The sequence below is a fragment of the Myotis lucifugus genome, unplaced genomic scaffold, assembly GCF_000147115.1.
Source record: "Myotis lucifugus unplaced genomic scaffold, Myoluc2.0 scaffold_0, whole genome shotgun sequence".
Classification (NCBI taxonomy): domain Eukaryota; kingdom Metazoa; phylum Chordata; class Mammalia; order Chiroptera; family Vespertilionidae; genus Myotis; species Myotis lucifugus.
The window spans coordinates 33051299-33078722 of record NW_005871048.1 but is presented as its reverse complement, the minus strand read 5'-3'; the positions used below and the strand labels follow the sequence as shown (position 1 = coordinate 33078722).

The 27424-nt window shown below is 36.2% G+C and overlaps 1 protein-coding gene across 2 annotated transcripts in view; it reads right to left on the bottom strand.

The window, feature by feature from the left end:
• The window catches only part of EDIL3 (EGF like repeats and discoidin domains 3), a 396406-nt gene that overhangs the window by 11941 nt on the left and 357041 nt on the right, over nt 1-27424 (bottom strand). For both annotated transcript variants that reach the window (XM_006081235.3, XM_023750152.1), the window contains one exon: nt 10648-10803. In XM_006081235.3, the coding sequence (XP_006081297.1) occupies nt 10648-10803 (156 nt within the window). The remainder of the gene's footprint in view (nt 1-10647; nt 10804-27424) is intronic.

Genomic DNA, 27424 nt, shown 5'->3' with positions numbered 1-27424 from the left:
AACTATAACAAGTATCTTTTAGTGTTTTTTAGATTTAAACTACAGAAAAGTAGAAAAGACTGGAATATTAATTCATTTTGAAAGTGGTAAAGACTTTTAATTGCTCAATATACTGCAGCTGATGGTGAGATGGTGGATAGTAAAAATGGCATGTGCACCATGTAGAATTAGTGTTCTTGAAAGGTCCTTTTTACCTTCAAAAGACTATTATATTAAAAAGTCAAAATATTAGTTGCTTGGAATTTTATTTAGAAATGGATTCATTTTTTTTTTGCTGTATTCTAGCCAATGGTCAATGCATAGTTTCAACCACCAAAATAATGACATGGATTCTGTCTTACTCAGACTGATCGAGTACTTGATTTCATGGCAGGACAGATAACTACTAGATTCCCATTAAATAGGACATTCCCATTTTTCTAACAAAAATATTAATACTTTTTCTTAGATAAGTTCCTTATTGGGTTCATTACTGCCATTTAGTAAATGATAAAATACTTGAATTTTAAATCATTTATTAAAGTTTTATTTTCTTGACCATTCCAAGTCTATCAACAATCAATATATATATTTTTTATGTGTTAACAGTTTGGTCATTGCATAGTGTCCTACTTGGCCTAACACTTGATGGGTCCCTCATAGTAGTAATACAAGGATGACCTGTATAAGATAATAAGTAATTATTTTCTACTGAGGAATATTGTTGTACTAGAGGCCCAGTGCATGAAATTCTTGCACAGGGGGAGGCCCTCAGTCCGGCCTGCACCCTCTCGCAATCTGGGACCGCTGGCTCCTAACCACTTGCCTGCCTGCCTGATCACCTCTAACCACTCTGCCTGCTGGCCTGATGCCCCGAACTGCTCCCCTGCTGGCCTGATTGCCCCTATCTGCTACCCTGCAGGCCTGATCACCCCTAACTGCCCTCCCCTGCCAGCCTGATAGCCCCTAACCACCTCTGCCTTGGCCCCTGCCACCATGGTTTTGTCTGGAAGGACGTCCAGAAGATGTCTGGCCTAATTAGCATATTACCCTTTTATTAGTATAGATGATTGTGTCTAATAATATGTAAATCAATCATATATGTGAGATATTCAGAATTTTCAGTGCAGACATTTTTATTAATTTCTAATGAGTGATGGCTGATTAGGAAAACAAAAATAAGAAAATTTTAAGGCTTTCAGCATTTAAGCATTGGGAAATCAAGGCCCCAAAGCATCTATACTAATAAAAGGGTAATATGCTTATTAAACTGGGTTAATCGGACATCTTCCTGACATCTGACTTCCTTTCAGACAGTTAGGAGGTGACCAGGCCAGGACGGGGGCAGTTAGGGGGCAGCCAGGCCGGCAGGGGGGCAGTTAGGGGGCAATTAGGCCAGCAAGCAGAGGCAGTAAGGAGTGATCAGGCAGGCAGGTAGAGTGGTTAGAGGAGATCAGGCAGGCAGGCAAGCAGTTAGGAGCCAGCGGTCTGGGATTGTGAGAGGGATGTCCGACTGCCCGTTTAGGCCCCCTGCCACAGGGCAGCAGGACATCCCCTGAGGGGTCCCGGATTGGAGATGGTGCAGGCCAGGCTGAGGGACCCCCTCCCCCCATTCATGAATTTTATGCACCAGGCCTCTAGTATAATAATAAAAATGTTATTTTTTATTTATAAACATTTTACTTTAATAACACTATTATATACACATTTCTTGTGTTTTTCGCACATCTTTTTTTCATTCATGCAGAACATCTGTTAACTTACAAAAACTACATGTTTTCACATTTTAGGTAGTTTATCATATTTTTTGAAAATAAAGGTGTTCTGGGATTTTAGGACATAAAATAACACAAAGAAGAAACACATATTCATTACTCATTGTATTTCCTACATTGTTTTCCTCTTTCTCCATAAACTTATTGAGAATGATGTTTCATAGCATCTGTGCTGGGATGTTGTCTGTCACTAAATATGAGTCATAAGCACAATCAACCCCCAAATTATTGAGTTTTATGGATTTTGTGCTTGATATTTACTTGTGTTTTTTTCTACTACCTGATGGTGTGTCCTAAAACAAGCACTTTAATTTTGTTTTAAATAAAGAAGATTAAAAGAATACAAATACCACCTAAGAAATGTAAAGGCTTCACTAGCCAAAATTAACCATATATTTCACATTGCTAATCTTTAATATTATAGACTATAAAATAACAAACAAAAAATCTTCTTTGCAACTTTAAATCAATCCTTGAAGAAAGACAACTAGTTTTCTATTGTCTCCAAATAAACCAAGTGACTTCTTAAAATTAATGAGCTCCTTAACATACAATGGCCTTTGATTGTTCCTATAGCTAGTCTGTCACTTTAGGTTACCTTTTATTTCTACCATGTAGCTAGTTACTTGATTCTTGAATTGTAATTATTTAAGTTACTAACTCTCTCCAACCCATAAACACGCTTCCCGTTCCTCTCTTCCTCTCCTGCTCCTAAATCCTTCTTTATGCTAGGTTCAGGAACAGACATCTTTAGGTAGGCAGGACACCTGTATTCATGTAAACATGAAAATGGAAAGACAGTCCTGTCTATTTGCCTCTGAAGTTGCACCCAGTTTTTTGCCTGTTTCTGACCCCAAGCCCCCACTTCACAACTGATTCTGAGAAGAGTCTCCATCATGTTGTTCTCTGTGCACCTTCACAACTGTCACTCTGCTCACTGGTGACAATAGGCTACTTTGCAAATTTAAATTTGTTCAATGTGCTTATCCTTTCCCAATCCAGCAGGCAGATCTAGAACTGCAAACAACTTTCACTTTGCTATATCAATTCTATACTGGAATATTTCCTGAGATTGTGGCCTTCTTGCTCAGAGACCTTGGCAAAATTTACAGAGATCCCATTCTATTTTTGGCAAGAGCATGAATTACAAATGCTAAATGAGGACTTATAGGACTTCCTTGAGTTTTGTAATTGGTATACTATATATATTATGAAAATAACTGAACCTCTTTATTTACATTGTTTCATAAATATTTTGTCTCTGCATCAGTTAGCAGACCTCCATTCAGTCTTAAAGAACACCATTTTTTAAATCTTTAATTCTATGTAGTTTTTATGGCACTAAAAGTGGAATCAGGACATTAACTATTATTATCTCCCTCTCTCTACTCCTGAGCAGATTTACAGTTGTGAGTATATGAAAAACAGAGTTTATTCTTATGTTATTATTTATTAGTTATTGTATTATTTTCCCTACAAACAATTATAAACCTACTTTTGCCCCACCCTACAATTTAAAATTAAAAAGGGTGAGCTCATCATTAAACTTTACATTATGTCAAAATAGCAACCTTCCCAGGTAATATCTGAAGTTTGAAAATACCACCACTTTTATGTAACTATAGGCAATTTTGCATTCTTCACACCAGCCATATCCTAGTCAGGTCCCATAATATTGAATTACAACAAGGAAAAAAGCAGATAAAATTCTAAATAACCGTGATACCAGATGGTGGTTATTTAAATAAGACTGTCCTTATTTTTAGAAAACAAACTATATCCTCATCTTTTTAACTTAGTTCTAATTAATTCACTCACCAAATACCTCAGTAAGCACTCTACTGTGGCTACATATAAATCTCCATCATGTAAGGGCACAGCTCACTTGCTATTTTTGAAGTTGAGTGTTTTGTGTAGTCAAGTAGTTATTGAAAATTGCTTTCAGAAAAGCAGCTACTTTCCCTCCTTCCCTGCCTTATGTAAAGCAGTAACAGAGCTCTGAGTGCATGAAACTCATGATCTCCATGCGAGACGAAGAGAATCTCTCTTTGCTCCTGCTGCTCAAAAACTGGGGGCTGCTCCACCTTGCAAGGCCAATTCACCCCTTTCATTTTCCTCCTGCTGGCATCCTCCTCAGTGGTTGCCACGGAAGATTCCATCTGTTTCCCTCCAAAGGGTTTCTTCAGGTTTTAAATTTCTGAGTCAGGTCGAACTTCAAAAGAAGAGCATGGCTATTGACTACTGGACCCATGTCTCCTTCAGTCTGCCTCACTGATGAGCTGGACTTTCCAGGCTTTAAATATTCAAATTTAATTTCAGCTAATGGAGGGTGCCAGCTTCAGCAGAAAGGAAGGATGCCTTGTAGTTACTGTCAAATTTGAATATATCCTCCAATACACATTATGGAAGCTTTATTAATGAGAATTGTGACTTGCTGCTTGTTTTTCACATTAATGTTGAGAAAACAAAGGAAGTCTCCAAGGACCAGGAAATCTATTTTCCCATTGGAGAGTCATGGACTTTTATGAAATGGACATCACCTATGCTCTACTTCTTTCCTAGAGTTGTCTTATCAGATAGTATACTGGGTAGGTTATGTATTGATTCTTCAAAATGAGCTGACTTGAAAACAAAGTTCTTGCACCTGTCTTGAGCTCCTCATTAGATTGGGAGTTCTTGGAGCCACAGTGTCATGCTGAGATCCTTTTCCCCATACATCTGCATAGAGTAGACAATAAATGCCTACTGGACACATGAGTGAATGGATAATCTGTGTTCCTAACTAGTTAAATCTATTATTAAAATTTAAAATTTGTTGAAAACTAATACGTGTTTACCTTCTAGTGTTCATAAGATAATTGACAAGCTTATTAAAATCTAAACTTTGGAGACATTGATTCATACTGACTTCTATTGGCAAATTAGAAGTCAACCAAAGTCCTAATGAATTAGATTATATTCCATTTTGACTTGTAAAAATTCTAAATTAACACTTAGTTTCAAAAACTTACTTTTGACTTGGGAGACAATTAGAGTATTCTTTCTCACTTGCTTATTATTCACATTAGCTGGGGCCTCTGTAAACATTTAGATTCCTAGCTCATCCCCAGAGCAGAGGCAGGGCCCAGAAATCTTTATTTCTTCACAATCTCTCACATGAGTGTTATGATCAGATGCTTTTGGTAACAACTGAATTAGAGAGTTCACTAAAGTACTGTAGACTGTACTTGATGAATATGTGTCATTAATCTTTAAGGTCCAACAAAATCTTATTGGAAATGGGGTTTTGGATTTTCTCTTATAGAGAATCCAGAGTAAAGCTGCAATGTTTTTGACTTATGCTTTTAAAAATCCTGGATAATTTTTCAGGGAGAGAGACAAAATAAGATATTAGAAGCTTCATTTTCCCCCCAAAGATGGAAGCTCCCAAAGTGTGAGTTCAGGTTTATTTAAACACTATGATATTATGACTAATATACTGGATGAAAAATCCATTTAATTTGTAATGTTTCCATATAAGTACTCTTCCTGAAATTTATTATTATTTTTACTTTGGCTTATAACCTTAAAAATTAAATCTGAAAGTGTCTGTGAAATTTTGCAATTTTCCTGCTAACTGCAGTAAAAAAAAAAACAGCTCCAAAAGTATAAAACAAATGTCACTTTCATGAGAGCAAAGGAACATTTGACTTTCAAATAAAAAAATGTATCTGAATCCATGTTGTAGAGAAATATAAATGTTGGTTAAATGTTAGAAAATACATCTTGTAAACTAGAAAATGTAAGAATGAAGGGACTGTGGTGAGACTGTTATCACATGCTCAATTATAAAAGGTTTAATGTGAAATTTTGTAAAAATATAGACTACTGAAGTTAACTATAATTTTTATAAATGCTCTGAGAGGGTAGTGAAAAGCTGACATCTAAATGAAAAGAACAAAGCATCTATTTTTTTTCAATTGACTATTGGTGTGCAAACACACACACACACACACACACATATGTATTCATACATATATTTAGACACTCCTATGCACATATATAATTTTCCTCAGCATTGCTTTCCTGAGGCTTGGGAGTCAGCTATGACTAATGAAAAACAGAAAAGGCATTCATGCATACATTTTAAAAAGTTAATTTACGTCACTTACAGTAAATCTAAAATATTGCTATTATGTTAATATTGTTTTGCTGAAATAATAAATCTTATTTCTGGATCTACATTAGATTCCATACACAAACTCCAAAAATATATTAGAGCCAGAAGTCTAAAACAACAAACAGAAAGGCACAAATAAAGGAATTAGAATACTCTGTAAATATTTCCTTTTGAAATGTGCATCAATAAAACATTTCACAGGCACGTATTTTTCCCTGAAACATTCAGTTCACTTATTATATTTATTAGGACAAAAGCTTGTAGTTAAATTTGCACTTGTAAAGAATAAGGACATTTTTCCCTTATGGAAAGTAACCATGGAAAACAAGACATAAATAATACTAAGAGTCAACAGAAGTTGGCTTGTTGAAGTTTAGAAAAATTAATTGCTAAGTTGTGTAGGGCCTCTCTAAAGAAGATGAGCACATCTATAAAGGATATATGAAATTATAAGTAAACTAGAGACCCGGTGCACAAAAATTCATGCACTGGAGGGGTCCCTCAGCTCGGTATGCCCCTTCTCATAGTCTGGGAGCCCTCAGGGGATGTCCTACTGATGGCTTAGGCCTGCTCCCCATAGGCCAAAGCTGCAGTCTGGCCTCCCTCAGGCAGGAGGCGACAGAGCCGATCAGGGGAAGTCACCGCCCCCATATCCCCACTGCTGTTGCCACTGCTGGCTGCCACAGCTGCTGGCCCTTGGACCTCCCGGCCCTCAGTCCTGGCTTCTTAGCACTGGCCCACCCCCTGCCCACTGCTGGGTGGGGGGACAATCTGGGGCCAGACCAGCTGGGGGAAGGACTGTGGGAGGTTGAGGCACAGCAAGTCGCATCCCGTCCAGCCTCTGCAGAAGCGTGACACTGGGACCGGGCCCGTGCCGCTGCCTCTGTGGAAGGGGCCGTGGCGCTGGACCAACCCATGCCACTGCCTCTCCTGCACTGCCACCTTTCCTGTGCCGCCAGCCCTCTGCCCTCGCAGCCACTGAGGCTTTGTCCAGAAGGACATCCAGAAGGACGTCTGGAAGATGTCCAGTCTATCCAGTCTAATTACCATATTACCCTTTTATTAGTACAGATACCTAGTAATAATAGTAATGAAAATAAGAAAGCAAAATAGTAATTTTGATATATAAAAGATAAATACATATATTCACAAATGTTCAAAAAACTTATGCAATACATTTTCTCATTTATTTTATAAAAGTCCCTTCTCTGTTGGAATGGAGCTGTTTATTTCCTGAAGTTTCTTCTTATGCATAATGTATTTCTTTATTATAATAGTAAATGCTGCATTCTTTTTTATAGTTTAGTAGAGGCCTGGTGCACAAAATTCATGCACTGGGGGCGGGGAGGGTGTCCCTCAGCCCAGCCTGCACTCTCTCCAATCTGGGACCCCTTGGGGGGTGTCTGACAGTCAGATATCCCTCTCATAATCCAGGACTGCTGGCTCCTAACCACTCGCCTTCCTGGCTGCCTGATTGTCCCTAACCACTCTGCCTGCCAGCCTGATAGCCCCCTAACCGCTCCTCTGCCGGCCTGATTGACACCTAACTACTCCCCTGCCGGCATAATTAACATCTAACTGCTCTCCTGCTGGCCCGATTTCCCCCAACTGCCCTTCCCCTGCCAGCCCAATCACCCCCAACTGCCCTTCCCTGCACACCTGGTCCTCCTTAACTGCCCTTCCCTGCAGGCCATCTTGTGACATGAGGTTGTGAGGGTCAATTTGCATATTACCTCTTTATTATATAGGATTGGTGTTAGTTTTGTCAGTAATACATAGTAAACTTATCTAAGTCTTTTCTTCATTATATTGAATTATAATATTATAAACAAATTGGCGAAATTTGATTTCAAAACTACAAGTTACATTAGCTGAGTTTAGCTAATTGTCCTGTTTATAATATTGAAGAGGTTTAATTTTTCATAAATTTTGACATTGGATAGATGACACTGTAACATTGTCTCATATGAGAATTCTGGCTTACACCCTTTCCACCGACTGTGTCAATATACACTCATAATTTTCTAACTTGCCTAATGGGAGCCTATTTATTTTTTAAAATAAGACTTATTTTGGAAATGTCAAAATCAAAATCAAGTCTTATAATAAATGCAGCTCCTAAGTACATGAACTTAAAGTTATAATCTATTTTACTTATGCTTATGGAGGTAAGTTTCTGAGGCTCTATATTAATTTGAAGGTAGGATTGATACGTTTAAAATGCATATAATCACTAAAAGAAAAAAAAGTTATAGAAAATAAGTTGACAAAGAAAACATTAAACATTCAATTAATCCAAAGAAGGTAGGAAAATAGAAAGAAATGAAGAAAACAGGTGACAAGTAAAAAATAAACAGTAAGATGACAGATGTGAACCCAGTTACATCAATACTCATTTCAAATTTAAATACCCAGTAAAAAGCAGAGATAGTTGGATTTAAAAAAGGAGACCCAGGTATATGCTGTGCAGTAGAAATGCATTTCCAATACAATGTACAATTAGGCTAAAAAGTAAAAGGATGGGAAAAATATATTCCAACATATTACTAATCAAAAGAAAGCTGAAGTACCTCTATCAATACCCATAAAGTAGATTTCAGAGTAAAACATATTATCCAGATAAAGAAGGTCATTTTCTAATGATAAAGGAGTTATTTGAGCAAGAGAACATTACAATTCTAACCATTCATGCATCTTTTAACAGAGCTTCAAAATACATCAAGCAAACACTGCTATAACTGCAAGGAGACATTCTCAATTATAGTTGGAGATTTTCACATTGTTCTCTCCGTAATTGAGAGTATAAGTAGATAAAAAATCAGTAAAGATCTGGAACACCTGAACAACACTATCAAGTAACTTGGCCAACATTTCAGACTAAGATAATTAAGTAAAATGTGTTAATATGAAATTTTCTAGTCTATTAAGGAAAAAGTTTTAAATTATTCACATATAATCATTAAATCACATGCTTAATGTGAAGGCAGACAAAGAAGTATTTCACCACTACAGTGGTTTCACAATATTTTTCTTTACACCTCTTCCCAAATCATCCTATATAATGATTTCACTATTATAAATGTGCTTTCTACTTATTATAAATGTACTTTTCAGACATGGGTTATGGATGAAAATACTTATCTACTTTAAAATTAATTTCAAGAGTCATATAATTTATGAAGTTTATAAATCTTCACCTTATGGAATGTAAATATATTCTATGCATCAGACTGCCTACTGTAAAATGTGAAAGACAGGAAATGAAATCATTACTTGCAATAAATGATGGCAGATATTTGTCTACAGCTCAAAAATAAATTTGAACAGAGTTTTACAAAATACCCAATATTAATTCAATCTAAGATACCACTAATTATAAAACATGGCATTATTTTATGTTCTAGAAAATAATAAGTGTTGCCAATTAAATTGTGACATTGCAAGATACAACAGTTTCTTAGATGGTAAAATGTGTGTGTTCTGAGATATTCAATGAATGTATCAAGAAGCTAAGTGAGTTTGCTCTAAGATGTTAAAAGGTAAATAGATGTGGCTTTCCTACCTAAACTAAAAGATGGTCCTCTAAAACAAATTTTGTGTGAACTGAATTCAGACTCTGTTGACTCGCTTAAATAGCCATTGCAGGATTAGAATTTCTAGAAAAATTTATAAATTTTCTGCCAGAATACTTGAAGAAAAAAGATATTCTCAACTCTCTATTGGCTAATAACACAATAGCAGGAAGAGCTATTATATAAAATGAAAAAAATCATTATTAACTCAGAAATACTTAATGTGCATAAAATTGTTTTATATGTTCACCCAGATCCTTAAACAAAGATATTTTGTTTCTGTTGATGTTCTCAGAAAGCTAGAGTTATTTGCAAAAAGACTCCAAGCAATGAATTAATTTCAATTTCATTAGTTCAGCTGAGGCCATATTTTAATATTTGACTCAACTAATTATTGATATTACCCCAGAGCATGTCCATTCTCCAGGTTCCATAAAAATCCAGACCAGTAGATACCAGAAAAAGTTGTTCAAAATGGTTAACAACTTTTAGAAAAACAATTAGAAATTATATGGGATAGAATTGTATGGTGCATTAATATGTATCTGTTATTGTAATATTAAAATAAATTATACAGGTCAAAAATTAAACAAATATATGAATCAAAACTCAATTTAGGAAGTTGAGCAGAGGAATGTCCTATATTTTAATTTTGATGAACTAGTACAAGAGTTGAAATTTGTGTATTTCTAAAATTCCTAATTGTCAACATAATCAATAAAACACATTTAAAAATATTTTAGTTAATGTTTGAAATATTTTTCTTCAAAGAACATTTTTCTAATACCAGTAATGTAGTTTAATAATGAAAATAATAGCATCATGTGATGGAACATTATTTACATGTGCTTTACGATAAATTAGTTAAGTTTCTATTATGTTTATAAAATATAAGCTGAATCTTACTTAGTTGGATATTAGGTAATTGATAATACAGAAATTGTTATTAGTAAAGCAATTTGTTTTTCTACAGGTTGCACCATTATCATATTTGACTATAAACTCCTTTACAGTGCTATTCTTTAAAGCTTTTTATCTAACATACATTTTTCAATGCATGTGGCCATTATTTTCATTACATATATAAGCAGTTCATTCAATCAAACTTGGATACAATTTGATCCTCCACCTCAGCATATTATAAACCACATGGATGACTTACCTTATCTTTTCTTTGTTTTTCATCCTGGTATACAGTCCAGTGCTCTCCATCGTTGCTGTAAGCTAGTTTGTAGGAGCCTACGAACTGTACATGACCAAAATCTTTAGCTCCTTGTGTAATGATGCCAGTCACTTTGGTAGGGACAAGAAGATCTACCTAAAAAAAGAAAAAGACATAATTTAAATGCCACAATAGAGTCCATTTTACATTTGCAAGTCTCTTGAACTCAGGAGATTAAAAAACATATATGCTAAAGGCGAAATTCCATTGATTATATATAATTTGAAACTAATGACTACGTTTATTAATGGCTTATAATTTGGATTTTGCCACTGGGGTAAACAGTTTAAAACTTGAACAACCACTTTGACCATTTTAAAAAGATGGTCATTTCAGTGTAACAATCAATTTTATATTAAACTGATTCATCCAGCTGTGCAGTTTTGTGTAACTGAGACAGTTCCGAACTGGCAAGCTTGACCTTCTTGAGACTGGCCATTATCTCCCAGAAATTGTATTATAATTCAATTTCCTGACTTTACTGGTAAATTCATAATAATAAAGTTGTTATGTACACATCAGAAACAAAAATTGTCTTAGATGTTTCAAAATTAAACATTAAATAAAAAGTCAATCCTGTTTCCATGAATTTTAATCAGTTCATCAGTTCATTAATATATAACAAATTAATAGTAATCATTGTCTAATGAAAATCCTCTTTCAGAAAACTACAATCCTGAAAATATTGAGGAGAAAGTCAAGTATTATTCAAAGATGAAGGGTGATTAAAATATACATTCATGACTTGTGGAATCTGTGTTTATGATGTGTTTGTTACTGTAAAATATATACTTAAAGGACAAATATGTATAATTAAACACCTATGGTGGTTTAGTAAGCATTAAATTCATCAAACTGAAATACAAAAGATAGGGATGATTTTTATCAAAGGATACATAACATTGAATAATTTAGCATTCTCCCTCTTCATTTCCTAATTCATGCATCTTTTCTTACATCATGTGATGCTCATTAAATAAAAAAGGAACAATTTGTTTCCATGTGGACAATTCTTATAAGACCTTTACTTTTTGTTCCTTAATATTTCTTGATCTATGACTTCCTTTCTCCTCTTACAATAGCCACCTACTTCCTCCTACTTCCTATGACTAAGTGCCCTGTTACATCCTTGATCTTATCATCTTTAACTGTCATGATCCCATGTGTGACCTTGGTCGCTTTCAACCACTATGTCCTTTTGTTTCTATTTCAGATTCTCCATCCTGAGATGTTCATAGCCACAAATAGACAGTCATGGGTCAGATACAGGTCATGAATGAGAAGAGAGGTCTAGGAGAACGCATTGAAGAGAGCATATTTAATGACATAGATGCTCATCAAATAAAAATATAAACAGAGTTCCCAATGTTTCACAGCCTAGAAACATTTTCCTAAAAATTCATATAAACTTTTATTTGCTTTTTAAAACATTCTTTAATTAAAAACACAAGGCTCACATTGAGCTTTAATGATTTATTAAAATACGTTAGAAAGTTTAACAAAAACTACAAAATACTGTGCTTCTGTTTTTGCTATTTTCCAAGCATGTATTAAAAACCTTGTGCATCCAATAGCAATGCAGGGTGGCAAAACTGTGGTAACCTGGGAAGGAAACTGTTACTGCCTCACACTATACTAAGTGCTTTCTTGTATGTGTTTATTGAGCCCCCTCAGCAACCCTGTACGATGGGGTATTCTCTTCACTTTAGGGATGAGGGAATAGATGTCTAACATAATTTGAGTCAAAGATAAACAGTGAGTAAATGAAGGATCCCAGAGTCAAATCCATGTCTTTCTCATTCAAAGTTCCGCCATACATAGAGATTCTCGGTCCATGATCTTTTCCCATTCTCTGTGACTATTTCAGGAATTTCTGAGGCATCTCAAAGCTTTCTCATCACACTCATCAAACTTACAGCAACTCTAAGCCCTAGATAAAAACAATCCTGGCTTTACAATACTGGGATAGCAGCCCTGTTTCCTAACACGAATTTCCACTCTGTTCTTCAGCTGTTGGAGCTTAGAAATATGGATTGCTTTTGTTGTCCTAATTCCAAATCTAATTGTGCTGAGACATGTAGACATAGCTGCTGGTCTTCAAAGTGTACTTGATGCTGCTAACACTCAGTAAATGGAAACACACACACACACACACACACTCACACACACACTCTCTCTGTCTCTCTCTCTCTGTCTCTCTTACAGTGCTCTGAGTCAATGTTTGCCGTCAAGGCTATAAACACACAGGAACTCAAACTGCCTCCAAGAATATGAACACCTCCAGGGTGAGATTCCTCACTCCCTAAACTTCCTATATAGTCGTTAGCTGACATGACGCAATGAGGAGACTTATAGCATCTCTTTTTCTGTAGCGTTTCTTAGAGTCAGCGGGGCTTCCTGCTGGGAGGAGATGTTTTCTCTTTCAGTTGTATGTCTTGGCTCTTTCTAACAGATAGGGTTTTCTCCTGCTGTAACTGCTCCCCTTCTCCAGTTTTTTTTTTTAATTTAGAAATGTTTTTTTTCTTTTTCTTTTGCAGTTAAGTCAACTTCTTGACTTAAATAGTCACCAATCTGTTTCAAGCTGGATCTTGTCCTAAAATTTGTTACATTAAACTTAGAATAAGTTTACCCCTTTTCACTATAAAAATAATCAGCACCCCACACATGTCATAAGGTTGCTGCAACAGGGCATATTCAGATCTCACTCTGAGACAGGCTCATGCACATATCACCCTCATGCTCAGCATGCAGGAGGATCCCAGAAAAGCCCGTTCCTCTGGACCGATGCTTACCCCGAGCCCAGGACCACTCTGCGCTCTTGCAGATCTTCTGAGTTAAAGTTATACTGCAAACGTGTTGGACAAAGTGCCTTCTGCTGTTTCAAACCCTCACCTCTCAAGGTCTGGCTCAAGTAGAGCAGGTTATTTAGGGCTCTGAGCGGGCACACGGGTAGACTTGTGGCTTTGGTGCACTGCACTTCCTATCCGGGTCTGTATTAAATACGCCTTGTAAGTAACGGTTCCTCAATCAAGGTTTTGCTGGATTGAGAGAGAACTACTTCCTAAGCATGTTCCATGTACAAGAATCAACCTATGGCTAAAGGTGCCACAATGTCGCATAGCAGACAACGCTATTGGCCTTTCTCTCGTTTCTCCAGCCAGGATTATATTACTGGTCAAGGAAACACAGTGTCATGGTGGTAACAACCAATTTTTAGTGGGAAGGCAACTGGTTAAAACTGTCTCTGATCTTCAGGAATGTGATTGTGAGAGGCAGCACATAATAGTGGAGCGGTGGTCTGCTTCCCAATCTGCTCTGCCCTTACTAGCTATCTGCCCCTGGGCAGGTTACCTTACCTCTCTGCACCTCAATTTCTTCATCTGAAAAATGAAGATAATAGTCCATAGGATTTATGTGGATTTGATGAGTTAATGTGTATTAAGTGTGTAAAATAATATATAGAATATAGTCAGAGCAATATAAGGCTTTGATAACAAACAGCAAATAAATCTGAGGAAAGAATCTAGTATGAGTTTTTAAACAACTTATTAGAAGCATAAATATAGAAATAGAAAAACTGGTGGCCAGATTGTCCTAAGAGCAACTTCTGGATTGTAGTATATTTTGGTCACCTTCTCAGGATATATACAAAGACAGTTGTTTTATTTTTACTTAAAGTAGAGAAAATTTGAAATTCCCATTCATGTATAAAATGCTTAGCTAAACATAATATAATTAATTGTATAAAATATTGTGCACCCCCACTTGAATATTGATTACATTATAATAGGGAATGGCTCCAAAATAATATTAGAAGAGAAAATTATATTATACATTATAGTGATTTTTTTCTTTTAATTGTAAGTGTGGAAAAATGAGAGGATACATAGAGAAGCTCAGATGATATATGAGTATTGCAAGAAGATTATGTAGGAATATAACTTTTTTTATTGTAAAACGTCCTGTAATTTCCTAGCAAAGCATATTTTTAGAGTCTAACTTAGAAAAACAGTGTAGAATAACTAAGAGCATTTGTTTGAAAAAGGTCAAGATAAGCTACATTTCAAGTATCTGCATAACACCCTGACAGATGGCTCCCTGGAAGAAGATAGGGAAGACTAGGAAAGTCATGATTTTCATGGAGCTGTTTCTAAAGGGTGATGAAAATGAAAAGTGCTACAGATCAATAAGTGTGCAGAGAGTGAACAGAAAGGCCAAAGAGATTTATCACAGAAATATGCCAGCCAGCTGCATCTAAAATGCTCTAGTTTTTGCTTTTATGTTGTATCAATTATTTTGGATTATATATTTTATAACTTCATGGAGATTTGCAAAATTAACTCATTAAATAGAAATAACTTTGAATCTAATAGGATAATATAGTATTTAAAATAGAATTATGGGTAAAATATTTAGGTAACATTTTGGTTTAAACAAAGAATTTTCACCTCAACATTACATGAAACAATTGTATTTAATCCTAGCTATGTTAAGGCACATAATTAATTGTGTTTGGCATTTGAACAATATTGTTACTTATCAGGGGTTGGTTATACTTTCAGTCCATATTTTCAGGCCTACTAGTTAATGTCATCAACTTTTTATGAACTATTTTCCAACCCCTTATCCGATATGCTTTAGTAACTCTAAGGTTATGGGTTCAGAACCTTAAAATATTATATGAGGCCTGATAAATCCACTCATTCTAACATTCATCATTTGCATTCTTCCCTTTCTAAAAAAGTTTTAAATTCCAGTAATATTTTAAAACTTTTACTATAGCAATTGCTTTTTCCCTATGGAATTTTAAAACTCTGACCACTTTTACAAAAGAAAAAAGACACCATAAAATAACCTTTCAAAGGACAGAGGGAATTTACAGTTTTACTGATGTTTTGCAATGTGGCTTTTACATGTGAAACCATTATAACATGTGTATAGTGTCATAAACAAGCTTTCCAAGCCCAGGTGATCACCCAGGAGTGTGTTTTGTAGGACACCTGGCATATTGTAGACATTCCAAATATCCAGGCATCATCTGCCCTCAATTCAAAATTGAGATTATTCTGTACTTAACAATTACCTGCAATTATAACATGAACAGCGCCATATGTCAACTGAGCTGCTCCCCATGATTGTTGTCAGTTCATAACTATTAACTTTTCCAAAGTTCATGTATACATGTAGTTCAACTGCATATTTTAACTAAGATTGGGAGATAGCATAATAATTATTAATATTTCATACTTTGTAATAATATTTCTCATTGTAAAAGTAATACATGATATGAAAAATACTGAGAAATACTAAGAAGAAATATTTTAAAAATCTCTACCTCACTAGCAAATATAATCAATGTTTTTTACTCCCCCATAAACATGGATTTTTTTTTTTTAGACAAACTTGTTGAACTTGGCATTTGAACAATTTTGGTTACCAGGTGTTGATTGCACTTTTACTCCATATTTGTAGGTTAATTAGTTTATTCTTCTTTTTCATAATATTTCACTGGTAATTATATCAATAAACTACTTTTAAGGTATTTTTGTCCTAACAAGTGGTTTTAAGGACTTACCACAATCATTTATTTACTGTAAAACATTTACTTCTCCCTGTACCCTTAATTTATTTTCTTTTAAAATCAATAGTTCCATAAAATACTAGCCCTTTCATTTGGTCACCTATCTCACTTACATAGGATAAATTAATGGAATTAAGATTATTTGGTCAAAGGATATGAAAAATAGATTCATTATAGAAACATAAATGTAATAAACATTCATTGTAGAAATTTCAGGTGATGCAAAGAGATATAAGAAATCCAGATAAAATAACCTATACTTCTACTACCCAGGGTCTTATTGTCATCTTGATATTCATATTAGACATTTGCTCTTCCCATATGTGTTCATTCAACAATTTCACAATATAATGTAGTTTTGTAATTTGTGTTTTTTCACTTACTGTATGTTATATCTATAGTAATAAAAGCATAATTTGCTAATTAGACTGGACAGTCAAACAACCTTCCGGACATCATTCGGGATGTCCTTCCAGACAATGCTGCAGCAGAGGGGGCTGAGGCAAAGGTGGTTAGGGGCAATCAGGCAGGCAGGTGAACAGTTAGAGGTGATCATGTAGGTAGGCGAGTGGTTAGGGGCAATCAGGCAGGCAGGTGAACAGTTAGAGGTGATCATGTAGGTAGGCGAGTGGTTAGGGGCAATCAGGCAGGCAGGTGAACAGTTAGAGGTGATCATGTAGGTAGGCGAGTGGTTAGGGCAATCAGGCAGGCAGGCCAGCAGTTAGGAGCCAGAGGTCCCAGATTGTGAGAGGGATATTCGAGGGGTCCTGGATTGTGAGAGGGTGCAGACTGGGCTGATCCCCCCCCCCCCGCATGAATTTCGTGCACTAGGCCTCTAGTATAATAATAATTTGTAATGGCTGTGAAATATTCTCTATTATGGATACATATATACATATGAGTATTACTTAACCAGTATACAATTGATATTTTTTCATTTGTTCCCAATTCTTTTTCATCAGTAAAAATCTGGAATGAACATAACTTTGCTCATTGGTGCAACTGTTCCTTTAAAGGTATGAAGACCTGCCATTTTAAAATGATATGCATTGTTTCACATGTCTCCAGAAAGATGATACACTTCTAATGGCAGTATATGAACATTGAACATTTTTTTTTCTCTACATATTCACCATTCCTATCTATGTATATAAAGAGGTAATATACTAATTGGTCCTAATGGTGTCACAGTCACAAATGCTAAGGAGGAGGCTGCCTGCTCATGTGTGGTGGGGCGTTGCTCCCGGAGATGAAGTGGAAGCGGGGAGGCGCCTGGAGGAGGCCCGTGACCAGGAGGGCGGGGGTGAGAGCCTGTAGCACCCCCCTCACTAGTCCTTCGCCACCCACTGCTCACACTCAGAGCGCCCCAATGCTCACCTGCCTGGGGAAGGAGCACAGTGCAGCAGGTGGGAGGTTTCTACACTCTCCTCCTGTGCCATGACGGGGTAGAGTTCTATAATTTCCTCTGGGCTTTCTAAATTTATTTCCTTCCTTCCTTCCTTCCTTCCTTCCTTCCTTCCTTCCTTCCTTCCTTCCTTCCTTCCTCCTTCTACATCTAAACCATTTTCACTTTATGTCCATATGTCATGTGATATAAAGTTCATACTTAATTTTTTTATTAGAATGTAATTCTTTCAACATTTGAATAAAATATTCCATTTTTGTCCTCCTCCCACCCTGGCTAATAGTTACAAAGTTTACTCTTTATTCTTGAAATTATTATTACTACTCATCATTGTCATCACCAACAGATACCAGGATACTAGAATCTATCTTTTTTTTAAAAAAAAAACTTTATTGTTTAAAGAATTACATATGAATCCTTTTTCCCCCATTGACCTCTCCGCACTCGTTCCCACCCCCACCCCCAGCACATACCCTCAGCTCCCCTACTGACTGTGTCCATGGGTTATGCTTATATGCATGCATACCCGTCCTTTGGTTGATCTCTCACCCCCCCCCCACCCCCACCACAAACACACACACACACACACACACACACACACACAAACACACACACCTGCCTTCTCCCTGAGGTTGGATGGTCTGTTCGATGCTTCTGTGTTTCTGGATCTATTTTAGTTCATCAGTTTATGTTGTTCATTATATTCCACATATGAGTGAGATCTTGGTGAGAATCTCTTTTATTCCTTTTGGTAAAGTGGGCCCATTCAAGCTGTGGACTCATTCTGGGAAAAACAGGTGTGCTCAAAAGATTTTCTTGTCTTATATTTTAAAATATTGCTTCTGCTTCTTTTGGCATCTCTCAATGGAAGGTCAATTACCCAAATACCGGCTCTTCTGATTTTTCCTAATCATAATATTTCTCACTCATTTTTATTTTTTAACTGTTCTCCTTTGCATTCTCAGAGTTTCGCATTTTGTCCATAATATTGTATATTTTATTTTTGAAAATGCAATTTCTACTGCTGATCTTTAAAATTTCCTTAAAGTACATTATTATTAAAGATAGCTTCCTCATCATCTCAACATTTAGCTCAACTCATAGAGAAACTATCTTTATATACATTATAGTAAGTTATTGTTTCTGTAGACAGTTTTCAATTTTTATAGTTTTTCTTCATACCTTTAGGATGTCTATTTTTTGTTATGCTGCATATTTAAATATAAGCCCCACATCATCTTGTTTTCTTTCCCTTTAGTTGAACAGAGAGAGAACAGTCCAGGTGTTTGCCAGAGCACTGGTTATAAGGGTTCCCCTTTGCCTCTCACATCTATTAGGCAGTTGTGAGAATTTCCTTTCTTACCTTCAGCTATCAACACTGCCTCCAGCGTTGTTACTAAGGCTCAGTAGATATCTAGGCGCTACAGCTTAGCTAGTCTGAAGGACGAGCCTCTCCTACTCTTGCTGTTTTTCCTCTTAACATAGGAAGGATAACTTATTTTCTTAATAATAGAGAATCCAAAGTATTCTCTTGTCATGTGTAAAATCATAGAGATAGGCAACTTGGTTTTCATTGTTCACCATGCACCTGGCATACACGAGCTGTTTCAATAAACACATATTGAGTGAATCAGTGATGTAACATATAGGCAAAATATATTCTATTCTACTCTGCCAGGTTTGTATTATGGAGAAATGGGTGGGATGGGACTCTGGGAGGTAGAGTACCGGTCACAGCACACAGTTCCTCTTTGGAGGAAAGTGACTATCGGGCCCCCTAGGCCACAGGGCAGACGTTGGGTCTTGGCTACCACTGTTCTGCTCCAGAGGTTGGAATCCTCACACGGCAGTTATAGGGGACTCTGTCCAGATAGCTTGGAAAGTCATCGTCTGATATATATTTGAATACATGCTTCATGGACGATATAAAGGAATCAAAGGCTGCAGCAGTCACGACTTAGCAGGTGAATGTGGTAAAAGGAGGTAAGCTCAGCACAGGAACACTTAAAGTCAGGTTTTCTTTCTGGGTTCCAGAGGAACTTTCCAAATGTAGTTCAAAGGAAAAATTTAAAAAAATAAACCAGGTTTCATTAAAGCTCTATGTGAAATAGTTCTAAATGAAAGTCTATGTCTCAAGATTTTTTCATTACATCTCAAATATGTTTAAAATATAGAAACAACCAAAAGTATGCACACATTCTGAGTTAATAAATTAAGATTCTAAAGACTGACTCTATTGCCTGGCATTGATTAATTCACTTAAATCATGACATATAAAGGGAAAATAATTTGATTTTCTGTTCTTTTCTTAAGGAACAGATCTTTGTAATATTCTGTATAAATCCAATTTTTTGAATTGGTTTGAAAAATTATTTTCAAACATTATAGTTAAAATTAACTAAATTTGACATCAAGCTAACAGATAAGTTCTTACCCAATTTCTCCAAATTCTATTTTAGAAAGAGTAAAATATGTTTGGAAAAAATATATAAAACTTAGAAAATTCTTAAGGAAAATAATGATACTATTCTTTTTAATTCATTGAAAGTGACTTTCTGCTGAGTTCATAAAAAATAAGATCACCTTGGGAGAGCAGAATTAACATACCTTTTATATACCTTTTGGTTGGCAACTTTGACATATTTCATGAATAAGAATTCAGATTTAGTCTAATTGTCTGAAATTGATAGGGTAATTATTATTTGGTTAATGGAGCCATAATACAAGTCTTTGATCAAAGAGCATGGTGATAACCAATAAATATTATTAAATATTTATTAAAGCCCAAATGATGTAGAAAACAAAGAAAATTACTGGTAAATGATTTGCATGTAACTTAGAAAAAAAAATGACACAACTATAAGTAGAAATCGAAATAGTTTGTTATTTAGTGTTTTTTCATGGCACAGTGAGAGGACAACCTAGGTAAAATTATGTCAGAATCTTTTATAAAGCTAAAGAGTCACCGAACTGGTGATCAAACTTGTATGTATTCCAATACTCAGAATTTGGTTGACTATTCACTTGAAAAGCTGTTTGAATATATATCTTTGACAGCTACTTTACTTAATATAATTTTACCAAGGACATTTGTATTTTGTACACCATTATATATTTTAAAGTCTGATATGTACAAACACAACACATCTATACACAAATATGTGTGCCAATATGTATATTTGCATAAATCTTCTTGTTCTGTGACAAATAATAAAAACAAGAAGAACTCTGAAAATATAACATCCACAGAGCAAAGTACACTGCCATAATGGCAAATCACACTGCATATTTTAAATATTAAGAGACCCTTGCAAAATAGGAATGTTGACAGGATACACAATGCAATTTTATGCACCGTGCTTGCCGAAGGAACTGCACATTTTATGTTTATATAAAATTTTGCCATTCTCACAATTTGTAAATCATCTATAGAGTCCTATACATCATTTAGTTTCATTAGACCAAGTAAACCTTAGTTCTAGATTTTCCAGTCTGAACTGGATATGTGTACACTTTGTGATGATTGATTTTTAGGCTAAAACAACAACAAAGAAACAACATGCAAAGAAACCTAGGTGTCACTTTTTTCTCTTAGTCTTTACAAAAGGAAGTGGAAAGGGCCATAGACCCATAGCCTCTGAGGAATCAGGCATGAGGTACCTACTTCAAATTGCTTTGGGAAATTGTCATTGTCAACAGCTGAAAAACAGCTCATGTCAGCATGTTGTTCAGAAGGGATTGGAGGGGAAAGCAGGGGAAATGAAGAGAAATAAATGCCTTTGGATTACAGGGTTAAGAACCATTGACACAGAGTGGAATGCCCTAAATGGTGACTCAAGAAAATATTTTATCCAAAGCACAGAATATATATTATAAAAAGAATAGAAATTATTGCCATTCAAATGCATGGTAACACTGTCAGCATTTTATTTGCAGAAGGAAAGTCAAGTCAGGCTCGGATGGATCTGGAAGGGCTGTCTAGTTCATCAATACTTCAGTCACTACAAATTATAAGTGTCAGTTGAGAGAGCTTCCTTAAAGGCCATGGTTATAGAAGTCCTCACTGAATATCCATAAAATCAGCATGTTTTATATATTTATATTAATTTATTTATGGCATAAAAACCTTATCTATATTCTTCCACTGTTATTGATACTAATTTCCACTTGTTTTGTTCCCAAGTGGAAATAAGAAGCAGCTGTTGTATACAGGAAACTCCAATCTCATCAAGCTTCTCCTTTAGGTGTCAATATTTATTTACATTTATTTACATTTATTTTCCTCAATATAATGTCCAAGGTTATTTGAGCTTATTAAGTGGCAGAATATAAAATGGGTGCTGGATGCTGATGAAATCTGAATACTATCTAATGAACATTTTTAATTAAGTTCTACAGTACAATGTGGCCTGTATCTATAATAATAAAAGGGAAATATGCTAATTAGACCAGACATCATTCTGGATGTCATTCCGGACGTCCTTCTGGATGAAGCTGGGGCTGGAGGGAAGCCGGGCCTGGGTGCCTGCCGTCAGCTGGAGGGAAGCAAACTCAGGTTCTGGGTGCCAGAGGGAAACCTGTGCTGGCAGCTGGGGGAAGGAAGGCCTACTCTTGCATGAATTTCATGCATCGGGCCTCTAGTATATCTATAATAGAGCCAACAGTAGGAATATACCTACAAGTTATAATGTTATGGTTTGCTTATACAATATGTAACTTTCATAATGTAATGTTCTTCTTGATTTTATGTGAACAATAAAGATGCTCATTCTTTCCTTCTTTGGAGAAGTGACTATATTGAAGGGATTTTTGTATATACTTGTGTCAGAACATGGGCTATTTCTGTGTGCAGTCAGCTCTAAACAATCTCATATTTTTAACATATCACTCTTAAACTCTAAAACTCCATGCACTATATTTTCAATTACTGTAATATAGATCATAAACCATAGCTTTAAATTAGGTATGGAATAATAAATTACTTGGAACAAACTCATTATATTAAGCTTATTATTTTTTTTGCATATGTATTCAAGATTTTAAACACTTCCTAAGTTAGAGCTCATTTCATTGAAGAACCACTTATAGATTTATTTTATTTTGTTCTTTATTTTATGTTTTTCCATCACCATTTATCCCTCCTCTTGCTTCAGCAATCACCACTATTTTCCAGAATTTAAATAAATTTCATGAGACACCCCTCCATGGCTGAACATCTTTGCAATAACTGTCTTTGATATCCCATCTGGAACCTGAGACACAAAGCTGCTGATATTTTAAATATGATTTGCAAAAACACAAGTGACACAAACAGAAAATAGAGATACTATAAGTACTTAAGGATCCTGGTAGCCAAATATATTTTAATAAAGTTCAAATACTGATTTAAAGAGAAATCATGTAGAAATTATTAGATAGAATGACAATAAAAATATAACTTCAGAAATTTCTTTACAATGAAACTGCTGTCATCACTATTAGCTAGCTGATATTAATAATGGGAGGAAAGCAAAGGGGAGGTCAGACAATATAAGCATGGTCATCCGGGCAGCTGTACCAGGAAGCTGAGACTTCACACGCCCCACCAGTCCATTCCTTGTCAATCACTGGGGAAGGAATCAAACAATGGGGGAAATGGACACATGCGCAGTGAAGTTAGCATGACATAGGAAAGGTGCTTGCCTGTGAGTCTAACTCTAACCTGTGTAAAAGATCATTGGTTAGAGGGGCAGAGCTACTGCAAGTGCAGGGAATCCTGAAGGGTTAGTTGGTTAAATTCCCAGTTATAATCCCCAAAGAATTATCTCTCTCTTCATGCTCTTGTACTCCTGTTTCTCACTTGCTCCTCGACCCGCACTTGCCCATGCACTAGCCTGCCATGTGGACCCCACACGCAATGACCTGTAGCTGGGAAGACAAGCTAACCTAGCCAGATGCTGGACTGGACTGTGCTTTAGTACGGAGTGGGAACAGTGGGCAGTGACTTTAATTCTGGTTCTGTGGGAGGCAAGATTGGACTTTTTCCATGGAAGGACTGAGAGACATGGGACCTTGGAGACCCACACAAATATCATTCATTCTCCCCTGCAAGTCTCAGAAAATTCCTTTTCTTGTGACATTGCAAGAATTCTATTTCTAATAGTAACAGGAGGTTAGAAAAAAAGGAACATATGTAATACATTCAACAATAAAGGTTTATATAAAAAAGAGATATCTAATTTTCTCCAGTAATGGACACTGTTGATGTAACAAAAATTCAAACCTGTAAAGAATTTTTGTGAGTTTATTTGAGCTAAACTGTTGACAATTGACAGGAAGCAGAATCTCAACGCATTGAGACAATGCTTTGGAGAATGGTGGTTTTTCACCTATTTTTATAAATACCATCAAAGGAGGAGACATAAGTGGTTAAATGAAATCCATTAGTGATAGATTAGGGAGGTGGTAGAAAGCAAAGTGTGTGTGTGTGTGGGGGGGGGTGGTGGTTATAACCTCTGGGATTGGATAAAAAGTAAAATGATAGACACATGCTTCTTTTACATAGGTGGGTACAGGGTAGTTAACAGTCAACAATGATAACAATAACAATGAGGGAATCTGTGGTCTCCCCCTGGCTCATTGGTTGTTCCCTGAGGGGTCCAGAAAAAGGGAATTTACAAGTTACCCTGACATTCCACAGGTATGTTATAGATGCAAAAGGACAATAGATGCAGTTAAGATCAGAGTTGATCTTTATTAGGGAAGATACCAGCCTAGGACATGACTACACACCATAGACTGCTTCTTAATGAAAAAGTTTTCATTTCAGACCATCCTTTGTGGTTACTTTTGGTCTCAGAGTTTGCAAGGCAACCATGCAGGCCTTTCCTGAACTAGTCAGGTTAGCATGTGGCCCCTTTTCATCCACAACACTGTATATTTAGCTTTGAAATATCACCCCAAACACATTAAATCTTACAATAAAAAATAACATAATTAGACCATTTCTGAATTGTTTTTAAAGAAATTTTGCTTGCCCACAATATTGTAACTCTATGCCTAACAAAAGCAAGAGTACTTAAGTACTTAAAATCTAAGCTCTATTTTATTTTTCAGCATTTCATGTAACTTCTTTTTATTAATACAGCTATACCACGAACATTGAGCCATTCATTTTAAAGAATGACTTTTTCCTGTTAGCTGAATTTATTTTGTATAATTTGTTTTCGTATTTCTGCATTTTTGCTGCCTTTGGCATAAAATAACTATGGCAAAATCATGTAAACACATAATAACAATGAAATCTGTAATACTTCATAAATAATATTACAAAACTAAGTTTTCATAATGATAAACAGGTAAGGAAACTAAATATAATTACATTGTCTCCTATAAATGTTATCATTTTCTTATTATGTGTTACCAAAAAAATCTAACCTGTGCAACTTAAAGATTTTTTAAAACCATGCATAAGAGTAACAAAACATATATATATATATATATATATATATATATATATATATATATATATTTTATTGATTTTTTATGGGAGAGGGAGGGAGAGGGATAGAGTTAGAAACATCGATGAGAGAGAAACATCGATCAGCTGACTCCTGCACACCCCCTACTGGGGATGTGCCCGCAACCAAGGTACATGCCCTTGACCAGAATTGAACCTGGGACCCTTCAGTCCACAGGCCGATGCTCTATCCACTGAGCCAAACCGGTTAGGGCAAGAGTGACAAAACTTAATGAAAATAATTGAAATATATTTATTGCCTTCCCAACATTCTCTACCACCCTCTGCACCTGGCTTTTCTTGTATTGCAAGATAGAATTAGATGCTCAACAAATTTTATTTTTCATTAATGAATGGGACCAAAATTAATATGTCAATTCATACATCAAAATTAATACATCTATATTTGATATTTATCTAAAACTCCAATGTAAAGGGCTTTAAGCCTTTTTTCTCAACTGTCAATCTATGCTCTCTTTAGCATATCCCTCCATTATAACATTATGTCCCCAGTAATCTGTTTATGAGTGTCTGTCCTCCAGTAGATTTTGAGTTTCTTGAATGTTCTAATCATGTTTTAGATCAAGCATGTCAAACTCGTGGCCAGCAGGCCACATGCCTGCTTGTGATTTTTGCAGCTTCCAAGTTTATTGTAGGGTCTGCACATAGGTGGCATCCAGGCACATGCTTATTAAATAGGTGGACAGAGAAAGTGTAGAGCGATTCGGTCAGGAACACAGGTTGGAGTTTGTTTCTAAAATCTAGCAGAGTGAACTTTTTTCCATAGATAAATAGCAAGGAAAAGTGATGTGCAAATATCTAAAGCACCTTTTAAGTGAAGAACAAGATTTCCCCAAGAAAGCAGTTTTAAGGTGGTGTATTAAGACTTTATGTTTATACTCCATGGCACTGTGAATTTGGCAGTATTGTGCAGTACGTATAAACATTTACAAGAAAAGATTGAAGTTAGTGAGAATGGCTTTAATGCTTTGTCAGGAATGCAGAATGGGGTAAAGGTCCCTAGATTCAAGGGCTGGTAATGAGAATGGAAAACCCAGGGACAATCTGACAGGTGAAAGGACAGACACTTTTTTTGCACTGTTCTCTTGATTTAATCACAGCTTAACTAAAGATAAAGAGTGCCAGACTGACAGCCAACGTCAGCCCTCAGGAATAAGAGTGGGTTACCATGTCCAGGTTAGAAATGGTAGATAAGAAGCTGGGGACATAGAAGTTAGTTGAATGTCAAGTCCAATGACATTTTGCCAAGTAAGTTTCAGAATTAGGAGGCCAAGGGAAACGGTATGGTTTGGATTTTCTAGGGCTGTAAGGTAGACTATGCAAATCTGAATCCAACACTGGTGGGAGAGGTCAGACCAGAGGACTGTCTAAAAGGAGCAAGGAAAGGAAGTTAAGTCAGGCCAGTTGGTCCAGAGTGTCTTGGAGGCAGGATATTAAGGTTGGCCGTGGAATTTCAGAGACCGAGAGTGACACAGAAAGGAGAGCTCCTGCAGAAAGTTGCAGATCTTAGGGACTTCTAGCAAGAAGTGCTGCATAGGAAGCAGAGTATTGCGAAAGACAGAGTTTCAAATGGGGACTGCAGGTGGTTTGGGAGGTGTCTGGCAGACAGCAACAGGTAAAGTCCAAAGCATGCAGACATTATATCACAGAACAGAGACATGTGACTATGTTCCCTGAGTGGTTGGATTCTCTTCTCAGGGAATAGTGGTGAAGTTAAATTTGGGAAGAAATGGAATATCAGGCAGGAATCAACTGGAGAAAAAATAGGGTTGTGGTCCTAAGTGGCAGATAGGAACAGAGAGAAATAGCAGCAATTCCAATAATGCCTGATCCAGAGCTCATATGACAGGGCTGCACATATCCACTGTCTTGAACAAGATTAATTCCAAAGTTTGGGAGTCAAGGCATGAATCTACAAGTATGAACAAGGTGCCCAATTGTGCAGGCTCAGAGTACACAGAAGTAAGAAGCCAGAAAGGTCATTATGTTGATGAGTTCCATCCAGATCACTGAAGAGCTGAGAGTCCTGAATAGTCCAGATCACTGAAGAGCTGAGAGTCCTGAATAGTGCTGCAGCACCTGGCCTGGCATAAAATGCAACCCATTCATACGTTGAAAGGTCAGCGTGAAGTAGGGCTTACCTGCATGGGTAACACATTATAGCAGTAAGCGAAGATCACACACACACACACACACACACACACACACACAC